Here is a 21,273-nt window from a genome sequence, read left to right on the forward strand (position 1 = left end):
ATTGCCCGTCTTTCTCCCATGGAGCAGTTGGATTCGAACTGCCTGCCTTTGGGTTGGCAGTATAATGCCTTACACTAAGCCACCAGTTTTCCCTTATTAGCATTTTGTCATTGTTGTTAAGTACTGTCAATCAGAATCGACCCATAGCTGACCTTCCAGCAGGTTTTCCGAGGAAGTAAATCACACAAGAGGAGATTGTCTATCTTTTTCCTGCAGAGCAGCTGGTGGATTCAGACCATGTGTCTTTGGGGTGGCAGTGCTAAGCCACCAGAGCTCCCTCTTATCAGCACAGAGATCAGAATCCCAAAGTAGAACTAGTAGAAAGGGTAAGTAATGGGCCAGTTGTTGAGAAATCTATATCTACTCCAACCTCTTCTATGAACAGTTGTGTAACCGTAGGTTGGTCAGTTGTCTTCTAGCTCCCAGTCTCCCCATTGATAAAATGAGAGAGGTGTGCCCTACCCTAGATGATATCTAAGGCTGAGTAGCTCTGAAGTGTGCGCTGTGGTTTGCCCACCCCTCCCAAAACTCACTTGACGGCAGTGGTGAGGCGCAGGGGCCTGACGCCAGGCGTGGCAAAGCGCAGAGTGTTCATGTAAGCCACATGCTGCAGGGCATGGTTGAAGGTCTCCACATCATCCCCCTCCAGAGTGAGCAGGGACTGCGAGGGGTTCACGTGGACCTGGGCCCCAGACACAGACATAGCTGAGAGCAGGACCAGGGGGCAGGAGAGGAAAGGAGCGGGGATGTAGGGGTGGGGCAAGGTTGAGGGGCAGGGTGCATGCCAGGAAAAAGGGGGCTAGAGGAAGGGGCTATACCTTCATGCCTTTGCCCAGGCTCTCGAAATCCCTATAGTCCAGCCCCTCCCGACATGCATAGAGGCACTCGATGACCTCACGGCTCTCCAGGCGACCTGAGCGCACGCTGAAACCAGCCAGGTAGCCGTGAAAGTAGTGGTGGATCGGCAAGGGGTCTCCTAAGGCAGGAACACAGGAGGGGTACCAGGAGGTGAGAACAGGTAAATGGAGAAGAAGCATGGAACAAAGGGCAGGGCGACTAAAAGAAACAGAAAAAGTCAAGAGAAAAGGAAAAGAACAGATGGCTTGAGAAAGAAAATGAAAAAGAAAAATCTAGAAACAGAAACAAGGAAAGAGGTGAGAAGTGAGGATCTGAAGAAAATCAGAGAAAGGCTCTCCACATGAAATTTTTTAAAGTGGAAAGACAGTAAATCAGAGAGAAAAAGAATGAGAAATAGAAGCAATAGAAATGAGGTGAGCTTCTAGGAGAGCAGGAAAGGGGAGAAGGAAGCCAGGATAAAAGGAAGGAAAGGGTAAAAGGAGGAGAATGCAAGAGGGCATCTTCACAGTGGCATGCGAGGAGACCCGGGATGAGTGTGTGCGAGCTCCAGAAGAAGCCCAGACCTTCCCCTGCTGTGTATCTGATTCCTTCCACTTCCTTTCAACTTGTGGAAAACCAGCAAGAGAACTCCTCTCTTTCACTCTGTAGTCAGGAAAGGACACTCTGAACCCAACCAAACTGGCCCTACCTCTTCAAGGAAACCCTGCCTGGCTGTATTTTTCTGAGGTCCTGCCCCCTAGTGGTGTGAGAAGCAATAAATAGCAAGAATTTGGGGTGGAAAAGGGAGCACAGAACAGAAAATTAAATGACAAGTCTCTGGTCTCCAGTTTTCACAGAATACCTTGAGTTGGGTCCATGTTGTTTTCTCCTCCTTTGTCCTTCTCCTTGTTCTTCTCTTCTAGGGGGGAAAAGTGACAGTGAGCTCAGAGTCATGAGTATAGACTGGCCAAGAGGAAAGAGAAAAGGCTTCGTAATGCATGTGTGTGGGCTCACGCAGACACACACACACACACACACACACACACACACACACACACTCAGAAGGGGAAGAAATGGCTTCATCAGAAGACTGATGAATCTATGAAGTGTTGCTGTAATTTTTCAGAGGAGTGTGCTATGCTAGAAACCATTATTACTTATGGTTGAAACAAAGTGAGGATTTGAAGTAACAGAGAGATTCTGGTGATGCCCAATAAGGATATTCCTCCAAGCCAAAAGTGATGCAAACGCAGTGTAATGGGTGGAGAGGCTGAAGGCTGCCCCACTAGAGATCTTTCACCCCCACCCTGCCCAATTGTAGGGGGGCCGCAAGAGGTGACCTTAGCCAGGCCAGGCTGCTCTCCCAAGGCCACCTCTTTGTCCCTAAACCTGTGGAGATACTTTATGTTGGAGTCTGTACTGAAAAACACAGAGGTTCTTACCAGCCCAGCAGGCCCCAATCATGAGAGCAGGTTCCCTTCGGGGTGGGTGGATGAGGCCATTGTCATGGATGAGGGCTGGGTCAAAGGAAATGCCATCAGCATAGAGGGTGACTGTGGGGAACTCCAGGTTCAAAGCATAGTGGTGCCACTCATCATCACAGACCTAGAGGAGGAAAGAAACAGCAAGTGCCTCTCAATTACTTCATCATCAGAGAAATCTTCTTGGGGCACAGTTCCTCCACACCCAATTCTAACAAGAGAGCTCCTCCCTAGTACAGCTTAAGGACCAGCAACCTTGGCCAAAAATTATCACATACCTAAAATTCCACACTCTTCAGGTAAATCTTTAAAACAATAAACATCCCTAAAAGAATATATATTATGAATAGTTTCTCCCCAAAAAGTATGTATTCGTGGCCCTGGAATCTCTAGGTTAATTTTTAACTCTCAAAGAACCACCAAAACAAATTAGGGTGCTCTGGTGGCCTGGTGGTAAGAAGCTGTATAGTAATCCCAAAGGTACACAGTTCTCATCCACCAGCTTCTCCATGGAAGAAAGATGGGCAATCTCCTCTTATGCTACTAATTGCCTCTGAAAACCCTCTGGATGGTCAACTATGAGTGAGTTCCAACTCAAAGGCACACACCAACAACAATAACATAAACTTTGTCTCCCTTTGCAATTTCTCCGTCAGCCAGTCGAGATAGGGATGAAAAATAGGCAGAGGAGTGAGGAGTAGAGAATTCTGTCTTATCCATTTCTAAACATTAGAGTAGGTCCTCAAGCCTAGACCCTCTTCCCTTATCTCTATACAGTCTCTTCCCAGAGATGACATAATTTGTTTCTATGGATTCAAATATTATATTTATAATAATACTTCCAAAGTCTGCATCAGTACCCACAAACTTTTTTCTAAATGCTAGGCTTTACACTTGAATGTATCCTGTTGTTATGTGCCGTCAAGTTACTTGCGACTCATAGCGACCTTATGTACAACAGCTCTAAACTCTGCTCTGTCCTGTGCCAATCGCACTGTCTCTGACACACTCATCCCGATTGTTCCAGTCACTGAATCAACCCATCTCCCAGAGGGCCTTCCCCTCCTGTGCCTGCCCTCCACCCTCCCAAGCATGATGTCTTTCTCCAAGGACTGGTCTCTCCTTACAACATGACCAAAGTATGTCAGACGCAGTCTCAGAATCCTTGCCTCCAAGGAGCAGCCCGGTTTAACCCTCTCCAGGATGAATCTGTTTGTTTTCTTAACAGTCCATGGCACCCTCAGCACTCTTCAACACCAAAGCTTGAAAGAATCAGTTCTCCTTCTGTCCTCCCTGGTATAATGAAGGTCTAGACCCCTTTCTGGCTCCCTTTGCATTTCCTAGGTTGTAAAATACTACATCTAACATCTAGTTGCTCGAGTGGGTAATCTAGAAGAGAGATGTCTTTAATTCTCCATTTTTCCTCATCCTCCACATCTAATCCATCAGCAGAATCTCGTCGATTCCAGATCCAAATAAAACAAAAACCAAGGGGAGCTCTGGTGGTCTAGTGGTAAGGAGCTGCGACTACAATCCCAGAGGCACATGGTTTGAATCCACCAGATGCTCTCTCAGGGAAGGAGGGACAATCTCCTCCTGTACCAGTCAGATCTGATTTGACAGTACTCTCACACAAAAATTTAAAAAAAAATAAAATTAAAATAAACAAAAACAAAAACCAGTGTTTTCAGTGCAATTCTCTCCATCTACATTGCCACATGTAACAGAAGTCTTCCATCGCTCTCATGTGAATGTTGCAAAATTCTTTGCCTCCTAACTTTCATTCTTACATATCTTCAATACATTCCTCCACAGGTGTCAAAGTGGTCTTCTTAAAATGTAAATATGATCAGGTTATAGCTCCACTTCAAACCCTTGAAGTCTTCCTATCTTTCTTCAGACAAAATCTAAAGAAACACCAGCCATAAGTCTACTGTAAAACCTTGTCCTACCCATTTAGCCAACCTCACCTATCTTTCTCCCTTGTTCACGCCACTCCAACTTCTCTAGCCTTCTTTCCAAGCCTAGAACATGCTGAGCTCCTCCTTGCCTCAGGGCTTTGCACCTGCTCTTCTTTCTAACTGGAACACTCTTCCTCACTCTTCTCTCATAGCTTTCTCACCATGTAGGACTACTATTACTATTTTTTTTCTGTCAAACTTTCCCTGAACATCTGAGTTTTTTATTTCCCTGCCCTATCTCATACTCTACCTCAGTCTGTTGCTTATCTTTTTCAGAAAATTAGAACATATTTTAATTTATTAACTTAATTTTCCTTGGAAAAATAGGTCGACAAAAGAAAGGAAGATCTTCAACAAGATGAATTGACACAATGAGTATAACAATGATTTTAAGCACAGCAGAGATTGTGAGGATGGTACAGGATTGGGGAGGGCTTTTATCTGTTTTATATGGGTTCACTATGAGTCTGAGATTAAGGGGCTCTGGTAGCACAGTGATAAGAAGCTGCATTGTAATCTTGAAGCCATGAAGTTCAAATCCACCAGCTGCTCCACAGAAGGATAGGCAGTCTCTTCCTGTGTGATTAAGTGGCTCTGAAAACCCGCTGGAGGGTCAGCTATGGGTCAGTTCTGACTCAACAGTACACAATAATAACAACATCAATTTACTTTACATGCCTGTCTCCCCAACTAAAATGTAAGCTTGAAGAAAGCAAATATTTTGTTTAATCTTGGACTCCATTTTATTCCCAGAACTTAGTCAAGTGCCTGTGACGTAATTATTGTTTAATAAATATTTGTTGAATAAATGAGGATGAAGTGGGGGGGAAATAGCAAGGGCATCAATGAGCTACCAACATTAGCAATCTAGAGGAAGGGTGAAGAAGTAACAGTTGGCAGACTATTTCTTTAAGAGATTGCTGAAGAAGAAAAAAAAACAGCTTTTGCAAAAATAGTTAATCTCTAATTGTCTACTTTGTGGGTTTTCTATTCCTTTCATTTCCCTTCCTCTCTCTACTTCCTGCCCTTTTTTAGCCATTTGCTTGCTCAGCCACTCCACCAAGGCTTATAAGAAAAATAGAAGAGGAAAACTCAAATTCATCCCCATTGGTTCTTGTGGTCAGCTTGGAGAGTGACTGGGTAGAGAAGAGATTGCAGTTGCTGATTTGAGAAAGGATGTTTCAGATTTTTTTTTTGTACAATTTTTTATCCCTCATAATCAAGGACAATACAAAGAATAATTAACATGCACAGAGTGCTTGCAGTCTATAAAGCACTATTATATCATTTAATCCTAACAACAACTCTGAATATAGACTTCTTATTATTCTCACTTAATAGGATAAGAAGCAGAGGTTTAGACATGTTAACCAAGATTTCATTGCTAGCAGATTTCCCTGGCAGGACTCAACCCCAATTTATGCATCTCAGAATTACTTGTTTTCTCAATTACAGCATGTTGTCTGAGAGTCAAGAATGTATACTGTTAGTGTTTCTTATAAAAGAAGGATCCAATGAAATGAGGGGGACAGTGGGGAATAGTTGGCTGAGTTAAATATGTATATTAATGTTTCCCTATTTCCCCTTCATTCCATTGTCTTTACTACAGGAGACAAACTTCAGAAGAAAAGACTAAGAGAACCTGACAATAGGATGTTCAATGTCTAAAAGTGATAGGTGAAAGAGTGTGACCCAGGAAACGCCAGCCCTTGCCCCTGAGCCCTCCTTCCTTAAAAGTAACCTATAAGCACCCAAGCTCACCTGCTCCAGCTTCCAGAGGAACTTGACTGGGCGAGCACTCTCAAGCAGGGGCCAGTAGAGGAAGGCAATCCTGCAGCCATGGACAGTCAGTGAGTAGTGAGAGAAGCCATCCTCTGAAGAGAGAGGTGGAGACAAGCACAGGGCATGAAGCAAGAACCAGCTCAGAGTACCAAGAGGGAGAGAATATTGATTTCTTTTAAGTCCTGTGTGGTATCTCTCTCCCTTATTCATTCTCTCTTCAATCTGATTTGCTGATGGAGGAACACTGGCCAGCCTGCTTCCACCAGCTCTTTATTGGTCTTTTGGCTCAAATGTCATGGGTGACAATCATTTTCAGGTAAAGGTAAATGGAATCAGAGAAGCAGCTACAAATGAAAGAACTGAGCCCTCCCTAGGGAGATGTGCCACTGCATTTGCGTGGAGGAGGCATGCTTGGAAATGGGGACAACTGGCCTGTAGGAGAGAAGGATGTGATAGTGGTAGAGGAGAAAGAATGGGCATTACCCAGATTTTCCATTGCAGTGATGGGGATTTAATGGGCATGGAGATGGTAAAGTCTACGGCAGGTGGTCTTCATGGAGTTTGGGAAATTATAAATGAGAATGGCCATGGAAGTTCCATTGTCCTCAGAGCAAGAGGATCTCTACATGTTATGTTGATAAATCACTAGATTTCAGACAGTGTCAAACTGTTTCACTGCCATTTCATATACAGTGAAGAGAGGTGATCTGTCCATGGCCACACAGTGGAGAGTGACACAGCCAGGGCAAGAAACCAGTTTTCCCGCTCTCAGGCAGTAGGTGCCCTCGGGAGGCTCACCGTTCTGGACCGTGTTACACACAATGGTTTCCTCTTCCTTCTTGCCCTTGCTAGGAGTCACACCATGCTTCATCCAGAAGGACAAGGTGAAGTGGTCACTGAGGCTGTCCTGGGACCCAGAGCCCAGCCCGGTTGTACCACCCTGTGGCACTTGCACAGCTTGGGTGCCGTTGAACCAGTAAATAAGGCTGCTGTCCTGGCTGTAGTGCACAGAGAGCCCTGCTGTCCAGTTGGCATTGGGGCCGGGCATGGGCAACAGATCCACCTCACCAGTGGCAGCACCTGAAAGAGCCCCAGATGGTTTAAATGTCAGAGTTGTGGGCCAAAAGATGAGGAAATGGGAAGAAGGCACAGAAAGAATAACTGATTAGGAATGGAGAAACATTCCCAACATGCCCTTATGCCTCTTCAAAACTTTCAAAAACAAAATAGGAAAAGACCTTTCTAGGAATGTTGTTGCTGTACTTATGTGCTGTCGAGTTGCCTGCGACTCATAGCGACCCTATGTACAACAGTCCTAACCCCTGCTCTATCCTGTGCCAATCTCACTGTCTCCGACACATCTACCCCCATTACCCCAGTCACTGAATCAATCCACCTCATAGAGGATCTTCCTATCTTGCTGGTACCAAAAGTGTTGATTGTGGAGCCAAGCAAACTAAAGCTGGTAACAGCTCTCCAATTAATTCACTCTCCAACTGTTCATCTCTCCCTACTATTGATCCATAATATATATCTGATGACTGTATTATGCTATAATTAATCATGATAATGAAACACTCATTTATTGACCCTCTTAGACCACAAGAGCTCTAATGACCTAGTGTGTAAGGTGTGTCCTGTCAACCCTGAAGGCAAGACAGCTTGAATCCACCAGCTGCTCTTAGGGAGAAAAATGGGGCCATCTCAGCCCATGTAATTTACAGCCTCTGAAAACCCACTGGAGGGTCAGCTATGAATCTGTTTCACCTTGATGGCAATGGGTTGGTTAGACAGATAAGTGTTAGTTAGCTAGTTAGTTAGTTAGCCAGCTAGTTAGGTCACAAGTTAGCCATGTGTCACAATTGCTAGATATGTGTACTTGGAGATGGTCAAAATGGGAAAGTCAGATGCTTGAAAAGGTACAGAGAGGAGTCAGGGAAAGGCTGAGTGGGAAGGGATAGGTCTGTAGGAATGAGGGGAGCATCCGTACCACAGAGTTTCCGCAGTGCCCGCTCTGAGTAATTGTCTCGGTCACAACCCTTGGCTACATGGCTGGTCTGCAGCTCAATGGTGGCCTGAATGTTCCAGAGCGGTTCATCACAGGTCTCCAGACGGATACCAGGGAACAAAGCCAAGCTCCCAGCACCTGGTGCATATTCAATCCTTTTGTTCCAGCCTGTGTGGGTGAGACAGGGAGAACAGTGGAGAGAGAAGGGAAGGAAGCCTCTTTCATCCATTTTTCTCTTGCCATGTTCACTAGCCAGTGAATTCAGCTACAAAGGTGCTCCAAGATATTCCTGCCCTGAGCCCTAGACTAGCTTCCATTATGGTCAGGAGGGACCAATGAGAAAGATGAATTCATGAGATGGTCACAGAGTCTCGTTCCTCACCTTGCCAGCTGGGTTTACAGGTGGGCTTCACCTGGATCTCCACTTCTGCATCATCTGCAGCTCGCTTCTTCCCACAGTCATAAGCCGTCACTGTAAACTTATAGAGCTTCTCACCACTGTACTGCAACTTCTCTGTGTTCTCAATGTTCCCTAGGGTGGGGAGAAAAGATAAGTGTCAGACACTACAGAAAGCCTATGTAGACAACAGGGAGGATTCACGAGTTAACTGAGCAGCGAATCAGGAAGCAAGGTACTCGGGTGAAAAATGTTTTATATCTATGAAGAAGGACGTGAAGTGAGCATCTGAAGGGCAGGAGATTTGGGAAGACAGCCCTGGGTTGCACTGAGGAAGGCAGGCTGGCACAAAGCTGGGCAGCTGTGGTGGGCAAGGGATGGACTCACCATCATTGTCGATGAGAAAGGGGGTGTTGGGTGTGAGGATCTCATAGTAACAGATCTGGCTGTATTGTGGGGAGCAGTCACCATCGATGGCTTCCACTCGGAGGATGCGGTCATACAGTTTCCCCTCTGTCACTGCTGCGCGATACTGACGCTCCACAAACACAGGAGCAAACTCATTCACATCATTGACCCGCACATGCACTGTTGCCCTGCGTACACCAGAGTGGAGGGAGTGAAGAAAGGAGAGACGACAAAGCAAGGACAAGAAATAAGGACACTGAAGAGTTAGCTAAGCTCCCCCCTCCAAGAAAGACACAAAGGGGCCCAGTAAGAAAAGTCAGTAAGAAAGGACCAGCTGAGGTCAAAGCAATGCCAGAGTACAACAAGAAGGTTTTCCAGGGGACTGAGGTCAAGGAAAAGGTGACTGACTGATGTGAAGGGCAGAGAATAAGACCCAGAGGACAACCAGGAGCTGATTTTTATGAATTCTGAACAGAATGTTTTATGTCAGGATGTCAAACAAGGGGTTATACAGAGAATTTTCTATCCAGTAAATGCTCCTTCACCATGATCAGATCCAATAAGGTCAAGAGGGATGCTGAGTCAAAGCTAAAATGAAAATCTGTCATAAGAAGAAACATGACCAAAAAAAAAAAAAAAGAAACATGACATTTGTACAAAAAAGCACTAGTCATCTGCCATGTCTGAACAGTACACATGAGCTGTGAGCTGCTTTTTATGCACATGTGTGAAATATGTATGTCAGGGGCAGCATTTCCTGCTTGTGCTCTTGTTAAGCAGAGCTGCGTGGAAGCTTTTCATCCTGAGTCCTGCCCATAGTTAAGATCTAGGCTCCTAGGATCAAGGGTCCTAATCTCCTAGTGGAAAACTAAGTCACAAAGAATAGATTATCTCCAGTGCCTCTTAGTGGCTCAAAAATCCTGATTGCCAATCTTTCTCTCACATTCAAATCAAAGTCAGCGCGAGCAAGATGTCAGTATCCAGAGCCCTGATCTCCTTCAGCTTTACCCAGGCCTGTGTTATTAACTGGGCAAGTGTGGTGACCACTACAGACAGGCTGGCAGGCAGTTGAAAGGAGACTGGATGTGCGCTGAACACAGTTCTTTCATCATCACCATCAGCATAGCTCTCCTGTATTGAACCCTTTCCCACGTACCAGGCACTGTGACATGTGCTTTACACACACGGTTTAATATTCACAGCAACCTTGGGTATTAAGTATCATCATCACTCTCTTTTTACAGATAAAAGTATACCCAGAAAAACTCAGTAAATTACCAAAATCCTAAGAGGCAGAGTCAGGATTTAAAAATAACAACACCAAAAAATAGCTGCCATGGAATTGACAACCAACGCCATCATTGTCCATATACATTTCAGAGTAGAACTGCACTTCACAGGGTTTTCAATTACTGCTTGTCCTAAAACCCATATTTTTCAGACTTTTCTTCTAAGATACCTCTGAATGAACTCAAACCACCAACCTTTTGATTAGCAATTGAGTTCATTAACTGTTTGTACCACCTAGAGACTAGAGCCAAATTAGATCCCACTGAAGTACGTATTTCTGTCACCTTGGCGGAATGATTCTGGAAGGTTTCAAATACTGTTCCCAAATTGTACAAATTAATAGCAGAAAAGTGGGGCAACTATTCAGTGACAATACAGACAGAGGGTGGCAAGTGTCTGGGGGAAAAGTCCAGAAGTGGAGCTCAGGGAAGAGAGAGGAGAACCCAGCAGCATGTGGGGCAGGAAAGGACTCTCACTTGTGGGACTTCTTGGTGTTGGCTCCATCGGGGCCCTCGCCACAGTCATAGGCCTGGATGGTGAAGGTGTGCTCCTTCTGGGCCTCGCAGTCCACTGGCTCCTTGGCCCGGATCAGGCCTTCTCCTGTCGCCTTGTCCAGGATCACGGCCTCAAAGGGCACACCAGATCCATGGAGCCGGAAGCCACAGATCTCACCTGGCCGAGGGGAGAAGCAAGGAGTGAGGCTTCTGTGATCCTTCAACATCACCTCTTCCAACTTCAGGCTACACATCTAGAGTTCCAGCTTCCATACCTCCTCCCACACCCATCCCTTCCCTTGCAGGCATGAATTCTAAAAAATTAGCAAACAGAACTCCAAGTCCAGTTCCCTTCTTAGAGCCACAAGGTCTGTGATCTGGTAAAAGCTTGATTCAATTAATCTTTGCCTGTCCATATCATTCTTTTTAGCATCCTTCCCTAAATAACCATTTTCTCTTGAGCCTACTTCTGCTTCCCCTAGGCCTCTTCCTTATGCTCTCATTTGTTTTCCTCATTCACTGCCTTCCCTACCACTTTTCTCTCCCCTACCTTGCCTTGCCATCTCCCAACCCCAGTTACCTGCATAACGCAATGGGGCATCCTTGTCCAAGGCGAAGAGTGGTGGGTTCAATAGGACAGTATTGTCATTCTCCATGACGATGCCCTGGTATTCTGCCTCAATCCATGGCTTGTGCTTATTGGCTGTTCCCCGGAGAGAGAGAAGAGGGAAAGTACTTGTAAGCTGTTGTTGTTGTTGTTGTTGTTGTTGGCGACCCTATTACACCAACTCTGAACTCTGCTGTATCCTGATCCAACCTTATTGTCTCTGACATACCTACCCCTATTACCCCAGTCACTGAGTCAATTCACCTTATCCAAGGTCTTCCTCTCTTGTGCTGTCCCTCTACCCTCCCAAGCATGATGTCCCCCGCCAAGGAGTGGTCCCTCATTGCAACATGTCCAAAGTATGTCAGACGGAACTTCAGAATCCTTGGCTCCAAGAAGCAGCCTGGTTTCACCCTCTAGGCCAGGCAAACTCACATCCTAGTACTATCACCTTTTCCCCCACCCCCACTTCCCATAGGACCATCTTTCATAAAGACAAAGCTAAGGATGAGAAATTAGCTATTAAAGGAGTCAGCACTTTCTCCTATAGCAGGTCACTACCTTCTCCTATAGCAGGATAGTTTCCATGGCAACAGCTGTGGGGTGGAGGAAATAGACCACCATGGGCACCAGGATCAGGTAGAAAGCCTTCTCTAGGGATTCCAGGTGCTGGACAGTGGGCTGAGGAATCAAGAAGCCATAAAGTCCCCGAAGGGGCCTCAGGAAAATGAGGGAGGCGATTTAAGGGCAGAGTTGAGATTTTTTTAAAAAGAGATCTAGACGTTTCCTGAGTCCCTAAATTTTATTCTCCCCTCTTAATTTCCAGTCCTGCTCTTTTCCCTCTCCATTGCTCCTAGTCAAGCCCTAACCTAAGACCATTCTCCCAGAGCAAAGGGAAAAGAAGAGATATAGGACAGAGGGAGGGGGACAGAGAGGGGCAGGGCTGAAGCAGAGGAATCGATGTCAAATGGCTGGACCCAGCACAGCCAACATCCTAAGGGATTATTGAGCTGTCCTAGAAACACGACAAATCCCCTCCCTGCTTCCCACCCCCACAGCCAGAAGAACACACTCGGAACCAGCATATATCTATGTCCCCTGTAGAGTCACCAAGCTCTGTATTCCCTGGATCCCACAGTTTATAGACTCATTGCTCTGTCCTGATTCTCACCCTTCTTGCTTGCTTCAGCCATCAGATAATTCATGCTCACTCAAGCTTCAGATCCTTCCACACTCTGCTAAATCACCACCAGCTCTGTGACCTGCCAACCTGATGGGGTATCTGGGAAAGGCGCAGTGTACCTGGGGAGCTCAGCATGTTTGCTTCCTATCACCCCAATGCCAGCCTTCATAGAGTTACTCTATCTGCTCTTATCACACCAAGCCCCAGCTCTCAAAGCACATTCATAACAGGACACACACGGATGGAGGAGAGCATCTCACCAGAGGGAAACTGAGTCATGAAAAACCAACCTGTTCATAGCATTCACGGTGATCAAGAAATTGATTTTATTCTCTCCTCCAAACACATTCCCTCCCCTGCAAAAGCCTTCTGCTATCTGAACGCCTGGCCTTTTCCTGTTGATGACCACCACAGCTCCTTCCCTGACAGCTGAGGAGAAAGCCACAAGATGGTGCACCGGAGGCAGCACAGGAAGTGGCAGGAGGCAAAGAAGCCAGACTGAGGGTCAGCGATGGAGGCAGGAGCATCGTCCAGGTGGAGGCGAATGCAGAGGGAGGGGCTGAGGCGGGGCAGAGCAAGGCCCCTTCTCCAGAGCTCACCGCTCCATCCTCACTTTTCTCCCTCAGTGTTTAGGCCTCTCTCTCCCAGTTCCTCTCCCCTTGGCCATCTCATCTCTCCTTTTATCCATTTCCTTTTACTCCCTCCTGTCCCTTCCTTCTTGGCCTTCCCTGCTCCTTCTCTTTCCTCCAGATTTTCCTTTCATTCTCCTTTTTTCTAGCCTCCACCTTTGCCCTCTCCTATCCCTTCCTTATCCCCCTCCCATGCCTTATTCTCTTCTCCTCAGCTTTCCCTTTCACCACTCATTTAGCACCCTCCCACACCCACTTCTGCCCCTTCTGGCCTTTCACCATCTGCTTCCACCTACCTGAGCCCTATGTCCCTAACCCTCTCCCTTTCTCCCTCCCCCTTTTCCTCCACCCCAGTCCTACTGACAACCCCATTCAGCTGAATTTATCTGCTGTCTGCCAGAGAGGGCAGCTCTGGTAACCCACAACCCAGCTGTGTGCAGGCATTAAGGGTATGGATGCAAAGGAACACGCAGAAACATACGTGCTCCGAATTGCTGAGCTGCAAGGAGCAGTTTCTCCCCAGCATGGGATGGAGATGAACCATATGGAGCTGCCACACACCCTGAGTGCGTGCACACCCCAGTGAAAAAATGGGGCCACTGAGACATGCATATCATTGCTGCAGGGCTGGTCCTCTGAGACCTGAGATGTCTATCTACCAGCATGGAGAAACTGGGCAGGGGTGGAAGTGGGTAGAGATCGCAAAATGGGGATAGAGACCATATGGGGGCAAGATGACCAACAGAGAAGTACAAGGGTAAAGATGGACAAGAGAAGAAGAGATGTCAAGGGAGACGCAGAAGGGGGACTGGCCTGAAAAAATGGGTGGGAAGGGCGATGGTGAGGAAAGGAGCAGACACCTGTCAAGTGCCAGGGTGCTTTCTGCCCCTGCCCCACATGACCTACCCCTGTCCCTCTGTCCTCACCCCTCACTCCCTCTTTACTCACCTTTGTTGCCGGAGCTGGACGGGAGCAGGGAGGCCAGCAAGAGAGGCAACAGCAGGAGAGTCATGGTGTGGTATAGGGCCAGGCAGGGCTGGAGCTGGCTCTCCCCCGGGAGCCTCTAGTCAGCCAATTCCACCTTGGAAGAGGGATGCTGGGGCTCTCCAAGGAAGGCGGGTAAGCCAGAGGGTAGCAGGGCAGTGAAGAGAGGAACTTGCCGTCCACGCTAATTCGCAGAGCAGAGCTGGGCAGACCCCAACCTGGTGGCTGAAGTGGGGGACTTGCAGTGGCTTCTACTCGGTCCCCCTAGATCCCGGCGTCCTCACTCCCACCCCATCCCTGCTACTGCAGGATGACGTCAGCACAGCCAGGCATGGATTGATGGGACCGCTGGCCAATCGGGTGACTGGGGGCGCCAGGTGCTGCAGGGGGGGAGGCGACCAATGGGACTAGGGAGCAGGGGCGGGAGAATGTGATAGAACCTTTTTCCTCTGACTGCAATTTGGGGGAGCTGGGGCACTGCAGGGGGGGAGTGACTGGAAGGAAACTGTATAGCCATTGAGGGGGTGGGAATAGAGGGACATTGAGAGAAGCTGGGAGTCAGGGGGTGGGAAAGGGGGCGACGTCAGCAGAGACCTGAGCAAGTGGGGAAGGGCAGTATCCACGTCACCCCCTAACTCTGCATTAACCCCTTTTCATAGCTCGTTCCATCAGCAAGTCTCTGGTGCATGTCTCCGTGGTATGTTGAAGCAAGCAACCTCAACCAGAGAACTGGCATTTCAGTCTCCAGCCTCAGGGCCCAAGGAACCTAGGATGGTCAGCAGGGAGAAGATCCCTGAGACTGAAGAAAATAAAGATACTCTGGACCACCCCACAAACACACCTGTCGGGACAGTTCAGCAGCAGCTGAAAAGGGAGGCCCTGACCTTCAAAATGGACCGACCACACTCTTGTTCTCTTACCTTCCCTGACTCCTGTCCCCAACGTTCTCCACCCAAACCACAGATGACCAGCTCAGGTGGCTGATCCTAAAGCTGAAAGAAAGTGGGAAGTCCAGGGTTGTGACGCAATCATTTAGGCAGAAGCCCCCAGGGGAATATATCTGGTACATATGTTCTCTCAGCACTGGGGACTCTGGGTGATGACATCAGTGACTCCAAAGGGCCAGGGAAATCCCTGAGTTCCGAGCCAGAGCATAAAAATCTCAGTCAACTAAACTCTTCCTGCACCAGACTTTGAACTCTAACTCAACATTCCTCTGCACTAGAAGCACAGGTCTCCAGGCATGACTCCCTCCAACCTTCTCCTTCTATCCTTTTCCCTACAGATTCACTGATGTCTGAGGGAGCTGTGGAGGATGTAGGGTTTTCTTCACTGTCACTGCTGGTCAAGGAGTTGTTCCTCTTCTTTCTCCATCTCTTCTTCCTCACACTTTCAAGATCCCTGATGCAGAGCTGGAATCTCGGACACTAATAGAATTCATCCTTCGATGGGCCTGTGAGAAACCTCAACCCTCTATGTCCTTGTTGTGTGCAATTGAGTCTCACGGGGGTAAGAGATTGTCCATCTTCTTCTGCTGAGCAGCTAATAGGTTCAGTTGCCTGCCTCTGGGTTGGTAGCACAACTCTTTATCCACCAGGCCACCAAAGCTACTCTCCATAGCCAGCGCTATGCATCTTCCTCAACACACTGCCCGAGAAGGCTCCAGTGTTGTTTCCAGTCCTGTCTGGAGGAGAAATGGAGTAGAGGCCAGTACTGGCCTGTGGAAAGGTTCAAGACATGAGAAACTGACAGCACAGGACTCTGAATTCCTACAGGTTCCTTCCTCAGGAAAAGCCAAGGTCAGGTGCAACCTTGCCAAGGCCCTGTCTTTCCTTCAGGCTGCCTGGCAGACACCAGGTTCAAATTCACTTTGGGAAGCAGGGAGGAAGTCTGGTAGGGACTCTTATTGCGACAGGACCCAGTCCTACAAAAGCCCTGGAAAGCAAAAGCTTTACACAAGTCTGTTTGTCCACACAGAAAGTCTCTTGGCCCCACCTGCCAGACTACATCTCTTCTCTCCTCACTGGGTCTCCCTTCCTGCTGAAATTTTCATCTCCATCTTGGCACAGCAGAACAATGCCTCCCAACCTCACCGGCTACTACCGCTTTGTCTCTCAGAAGAACTTGGAGGACTACCTGCAAGCCCTAAGTAATAGCCTCTCTCTTCCCATGCCCCTTTCAGTCTTCTTCTTCCCTCTCCCTTCTGTCTTCCTGGGGACTGGACATTGTAGAGAGTTCACAGGCTGCTGACATCTGACTTGGGATCCATTTCTAACTAGGACAATGCAAAACCAAGACCAGCTGTTTTGGAGTCAATTCTGACTCGTGGCAACCCCATGTGCGTCAGTGTAGAACGTTATAAGGTGTTCATGACTGTGACCTCGAGGGAAGCTATCACTAAGACTTTCTTCTGAGGTGACGCTGGGTGGGTTCAAACTGCCCACCTTTTGGTTAGTAGTCCAGTTCAGTGTAGTGATAGGAGGGCATATATCCACAGTCCTAGATTCAGCAAAGGGAAATTTCACAGCCCTGAGCTGTCGGGGTGGGGACGTTCACGTGAACTAATAGGACCCTTGCTAAGAGATCACCCCCACAGACATCAGCATGGCTGTGCGGAAGATAGCGCTGCTGATGAAGCCAGACAAGGAGATCGAGCACCAGGGCAACCACATGACAGTGAAGACCATCAGCACCTTCCGGAACTACGTTCTGGAATTCGAGGTGGGAGTTGAGTTTGAAGAAGACCTCAGGATAGTGGACGGACGAAAATGCCAGGTAGGAACAGATGCCTCTTAACAAGCTGGGGCAAAAGAAAGTGACTCCCAGTGGCCAGAGCCCAAGAAAATAGTGGCTATAATGGGCTGTGGAATCTCGAGGCTACTAGTTTGGGGACTAACAGGTCTCTGGTGCTCCTCTCACTCTCTCCTAACTCTTTCTACCCCTCTAATTAGTAACCAAAATGGCTGGCCACTGCCAGGCTGCGAACGAACATTTACTCACCCCGAGCCTGTGATGCTGCCCTTTCCCCTCACACCCTCCATTTCTTTATCTTATTCTTCAGTTTCCCTTCTTGGTTTCCTTTGCAGACCCTAGTTCCCCTATTAATGCCTTTAAAGGATACTTTGCCCTTGACTTTCTCATTTCTCTCTGTATACTCCTAAATCGTAGACACCTCCTCACCCCTTCCACCACCACCAATAAACTGCCCTTGACATATATCTTCCAGTCAGAGCTATCCCTTCAGCTCCAGGGTGATGCTTTCAGTGCCTGCAAGACATTTCCATTTGTATGCCCAAGGACAAACTCAAATTCACTATCTTTCTACACAAACCAACAACTCCTTTTATACTTGCTGTCTCCTTAATGGCAATAACCTGCCAACAAACCAGAGGCCTGAGAGTCATGATCAATAAAATTTGTTCTCTTAACTCTGTCTCTGACACACACACTTTCATATCCTCACACAAAGAGAGAGACCCATGTTTCACTAGCCAAGAAATCTTTTTCTGCACCATCTAACATAAAAGCTACTACAGTTACTAGGCACATGTGGTTATTAAATTCCTGCAATGTAACTAGTACATGTCAATAGGTAAATGTCAAATCAGTGACTGTAACAATGAACCCCAATAGCATGGAGAACTCGAGGACGGCACAGGCTAAGGCAGGTTCTGATCCGCTGTTCATAGGGTCACTATGACTGATTTTCAGCTCAGTGGCACCTAATAACAGACAACAATAAAAATGTAAAATATATATTGTATTTTAGAGAGGAGAAAAAAACTATAAAATATCCTGTTAAGAATGTATATATTGACTGTTGTTGTTGTTGTTTTTTGTGGTTTTTTTTTTAATTTTTATTATTTGTGTGCGTGTACTGTCAAATCAGATCTGACTGGTACAGGAGGATATTGCTCCTCCTTCTCCGGCAGAGCATCTGGTGGATTCGAACCGTGTACCTCTGGGATTGCAGTGCAGCTTCTTGCCACTAGGCCACCAGAGCTCCCCTGACTGTTGTTGTTTACATTGGACCTGAATCAGCCCATAGCTTACTCTCCAGCAGATTTTCAGAGGCAGTTAATTGCACAAGAGGAGATGGCCCATCCTTCTACTGCATATATTGGTTACATGCTGAAATTATAGTATTTTTAGATTGGAAGTTAAATGTACTATATTATTAAATTTCCTTTTACCTGTTTCTTTTACTTTGCCAATATAACCAGTGTTGTTGTTTCAACCCATAACTGAGGCTCCAGTGGGTTTTCAGAGGCAGTAAATCACAGGGAAGAGATTGCCCATCTTTCTTCTACAGCATAGCTGGTGGATTTGAACCACATACCTTTTTATTGTCAGCACAATTCCTTACCACTCCCGTGTGATTACCTGCTGCTAGAGGGTCAGCTATGGGTTGGTTCCAACTTGACAGTATACAATAATAACACACAACAAAGGCACCAGAGCTCCCTAATATAACTAGTAGAAAACAGAAAGTTATATACATGACTGGCATTTGTGACTCACATTATATTTCTCTTGAAGAACACTGTCCTAGATGACTTCCACACATTCCTAACCATTCTCAAACTATCTTCATTCAGGCCCTCACTTCTCCCTTGACATCCAAATTCACACCACCCCACCCCCCAGTTTAGTCCACTCTACACACTGTAGCCACAAGAATCTGTCTAAAGTATAAGCCATTATATCATTCCCTGGCTCATCCATTCCAGTGACTTAACACTCTAGATAAGGTTCATATTCTTAACTTCCCAGTCCTTCATTTATCTTTTACACACACTCCAGGTTAGAGCCTTTCAAGACTATTTGTCTTTGTCTCTGTTACTTCAATGTTGTTTCTTTCCTTTCTAAAACTCTCTTATCATCTCCAATCTAACACTTAACCTCATTGAAGACTCCGCTCTTCCCAATCACACCCCAAATGCACTTGCTTGATATCATATATGGTATTTACTGATTCTCTATCCTTTCAAGTTTGTGAGCTTCTTATGGAGCTAGTCTAAAGAAAGGAGTCTGGGTGACACAAGTCATTTGCAATTGACTTTAACCTAAAGGTAGGTGGTTTGAAGTGCTGTGGGAGAAAGACCTGGCTGGCTGCTTCTATAAAGCTCACAGCCAGAAAACACCCTACAGAGAGGTTCAAGTGTGTGACAGATAGGGTCTCCCTAAGTTTGAATTAAAAGAGAGGAAGACTTTTAGCAAGACAGGCTAATACAATGTCTGGAACGGTGGGTTTCAACACAGCACAGATTGTGAGGATTGTACTAATCAGGCAAGGCTTCAGACCGTTGTGCACAGGATTATTATGACACTGAGCCAATGCCAAATCACCTAGTAACAACAACAACGACGGTGATTTTATTATTTTGTTATCATCCAGTGGGAGCTGTCGATAAATACTAGTTGGAATGCCCAGGCCCATGAAATGGGTTCAGAGGGTTGGTCCTTCTTTCTAAGAAACACTTGAGCTGTACTTGAGGTGAGAAAGAACAGAGATTTTCTAATGGGTACGCAAAGACAAGTCAGATGAAAATCTCCAGAGAACAAAGTTTTCACTTTTACCTCCTCAATTCCACCCTTCTATTCTGCCAGCCCCCACTTTCTCTCAGCTCATTTGAGGCTGAACCACTACCAATGTCACCACAGAGGCACTGTGGCCCTTCTGTGGCCTCTAGGAGTGAGGGAGAGGCATCCCTACTAACTAGCTCAGAGCAGCCTACTCATTCACTCAGAAAGAAAGGTCTGGAGGGCGAGAGTATTGGCTGTGCAGCATTAGGGATAGCAGGGGTGAGTATGGATGTGATTTGGGACCTGCCTCCCATTCTTTCTTTATTCCTACCTTCTCCTATAGACCATAGTAACCTGGGAGGAGGACCAGCTGGTGTGTGTGCAGAAAGGAGAGGTCCCCAACCGGGGCTGGAGACACTGGTTGGAGGGAGAGAAGTTGTATCTGGTGAGCTTGGTGAGGGCTGGGAGGGGAGAGTAAAATGGAGATGTCTAGGAGAGAGGGCCTTCAATCAGGATGCAGCCTCTTGCCCAAACCAAATAAATCAACTCTCCCTCTTCACCCCTTCCCCAAAGAGGACCACTAAAGGAGGAAAACAAAAGGACCGGAGGGGTGGGGAGAGGAAGATAGGTGGGCCCACCCACAAGGATGATAACTGTCCATAAATCACACAGGAGAACTCAAGCATTAGCCAGTTCACCTCCCCTGACCCAGCTACCTTCCTTCCTCCCGGCGAGAAGTTGAGGGTTCAGAACAATGATACAATATCCCATATATCAAATGCTTTAGCCTGTGTATCCTGAAAGACTGAGTGGAGGTCAGGGACATGGAGAAAGGGGCCTGCGCTGATAAGGACTCTCATCCTCTGACCTGTCTCTCTACTCTCTCCCCAGGAGTTGACAGCCAGGGAGGCGGTGTGTGAGCAGGTCTTCAGGAGGGTCAGATAGCCCAGAGCTGCTCCTCCAGATGCATCCCCTGCAGACACGTCCCACATTGTCTTAGCTCAGCAGTTTTTTCCCTCAGGCTACTTCCCCATTCCCCCAGTCCCCTCTGCCCATGTTAATCTGTAACCTGCAGCCCCTGGGCCAAAGTCCTTCTTTCTCACAGCCACCTCACAGCCAGTTCAAGGTCTTGCCTCCTGGAAAAGAAAAACTAGCCAAAGTGGAAGGAACCCTGGAAAATTTCCATCGCCACATGATTCATATCACCCCAGAACTCAACATTTGAGGATTAGTGACAATTCCATCCTCGTAGACCCCTGGAAACCGTGACTGAGTCAAGACCTCACATAGGAGCTCTTGGTATCTTCAATTCTCCATTTCCTTGTTGTTGTTGTTGAGGGGAGTGTTTTTTGCCCCCAAGAAAACCTCCTGAGCTCTGAGAACCAGGTCCAGGGTATGGTCCACCCAGACTCATCTTGAAGGGGACCCCTAGACCTACTGAGACTGAAGGCAGCCAAGACTACTCTGCTTGCTGCAGTGGGAACCAGACATCCCCAATTTCCTCATCACCCACCTAATTAGGGCTGCACTGTCTCCTTGCTTACAAACATCTGAACACACTCTGACTATTTAATGTTTTCAGCCTGTCTCTTGGAAAGGAGACAGGGATAGGGAGAGACCTTTGTCCAGTGCTGGTTAGAGACTGTTGATATTGTTGTTATATGCTTGTGACTATAGAGACCCTAT

At 47.0% G+C, this 21,273-nt stretch overlaps 2 protein-coding genes across 2 annotated transcripts in view; one reads left to right on the plus strand and one right to left on the minus strand.

Moving 5' to 3' along the window:
* Nucleotides 1-14,171, minus strand: part of CLSTN3 (calsyntenin 3) — a 31,762-nt gene extending 17,591 nt beyond the window's left edge. The window contains exons 1-12 of the mRNA XM_006891240.1: nucleotides 14,026-14,171; nucleotides 11,239-11,361; nucleotides 10,641-10,836; nucleotides 8,854-9,062; nucleotides 8,452-8,601; nucleotides 8,052-8,237; nucleotides 6,860-7,141; nucleotides 6,041-6,153; nucleotides 2,280-2,442; nucleotides 1,700-1,756; nucleotides 819-976; nucleotides 534-682 (exon numbers count right to left, since the gene is read on the minus strand). Coding sequence (XP_006891302.1) covers nucleotides 534-682; nucleotides 819-976; nucleotides 1,700-1,756; nucleotides 2,280-2,442; nucleotides 6,041-6,153; nucleotides 6,860-7,141; nucleotides 8,052-8,237; nucleotides 8,452-8,601; nucleotides 8,854-9,062; nucleotides 10,641-10,836; nucleotides 11,239-11,361; nucleotides 14,026-14,089 — 1,850 coding nt within the window. The 5' untranslated portion in view covers nucleotides 14,090-14,171. The remainder of the gene's footprint in view (nucleotides 1-533; nucleotides 683-818; nucleotides 977-1,699; nucleotides 1,757-2,279; nucleotides 2,443-6,040; nucleotides 6,154-6,859; nucleotides 7,142-8,051; nucleotides 8,238-8,451; nucleotides 8,602-8,853; nucleotides 9,063-10,640; nucleotides 10,837-11,238; nucleotides 11,362-14,025) is intronic.
* A 1,877-nt stretch (nucleotides 14,172-16,048) lies between these two features.
* RBP5 (retinol binding protein 5, cellular) lies at nucleotides 16,049-20,532 on the plus strand. The gene is made up of 4 exons (XM_006891241.1): nucleotides 16,049-16,210; nucleotides 16,658-16,836; nucleotides 19,931-20,032; nucleotides 20,479-20,532. Exons 1-4 carry the CDS (start codon nucleotides 16,138-16,140, stop codon nucleotides 20,530-20,532), a joined length of 408 nt encoding a protein of 135 aa, XP_006891303.1. The 5' UTR covers nucleotides 16,049-16,137.
* Nucleotides 20,533-21,273: the final 741 nt, after the last annotated feature.

The sequence above is a fragment of the Elephantulus edwardii genome, unplaced genomic scaffold (genome assembly GCF_000299155.1).
Source record: "Elephantulus edwardii isolate Elephantulus edwardi_28Jun2011 unplaced genomic scaffold, EleEdw1.0 scaffold00096, whole genome shotgun sequence".
NCBI classification, from domain to species: Eukaryota; Metazoa; Chordata; class Mammalia; order Macroscelidea; family Macroscelididae; genus Elephantulus; species Elephantulus edwardii.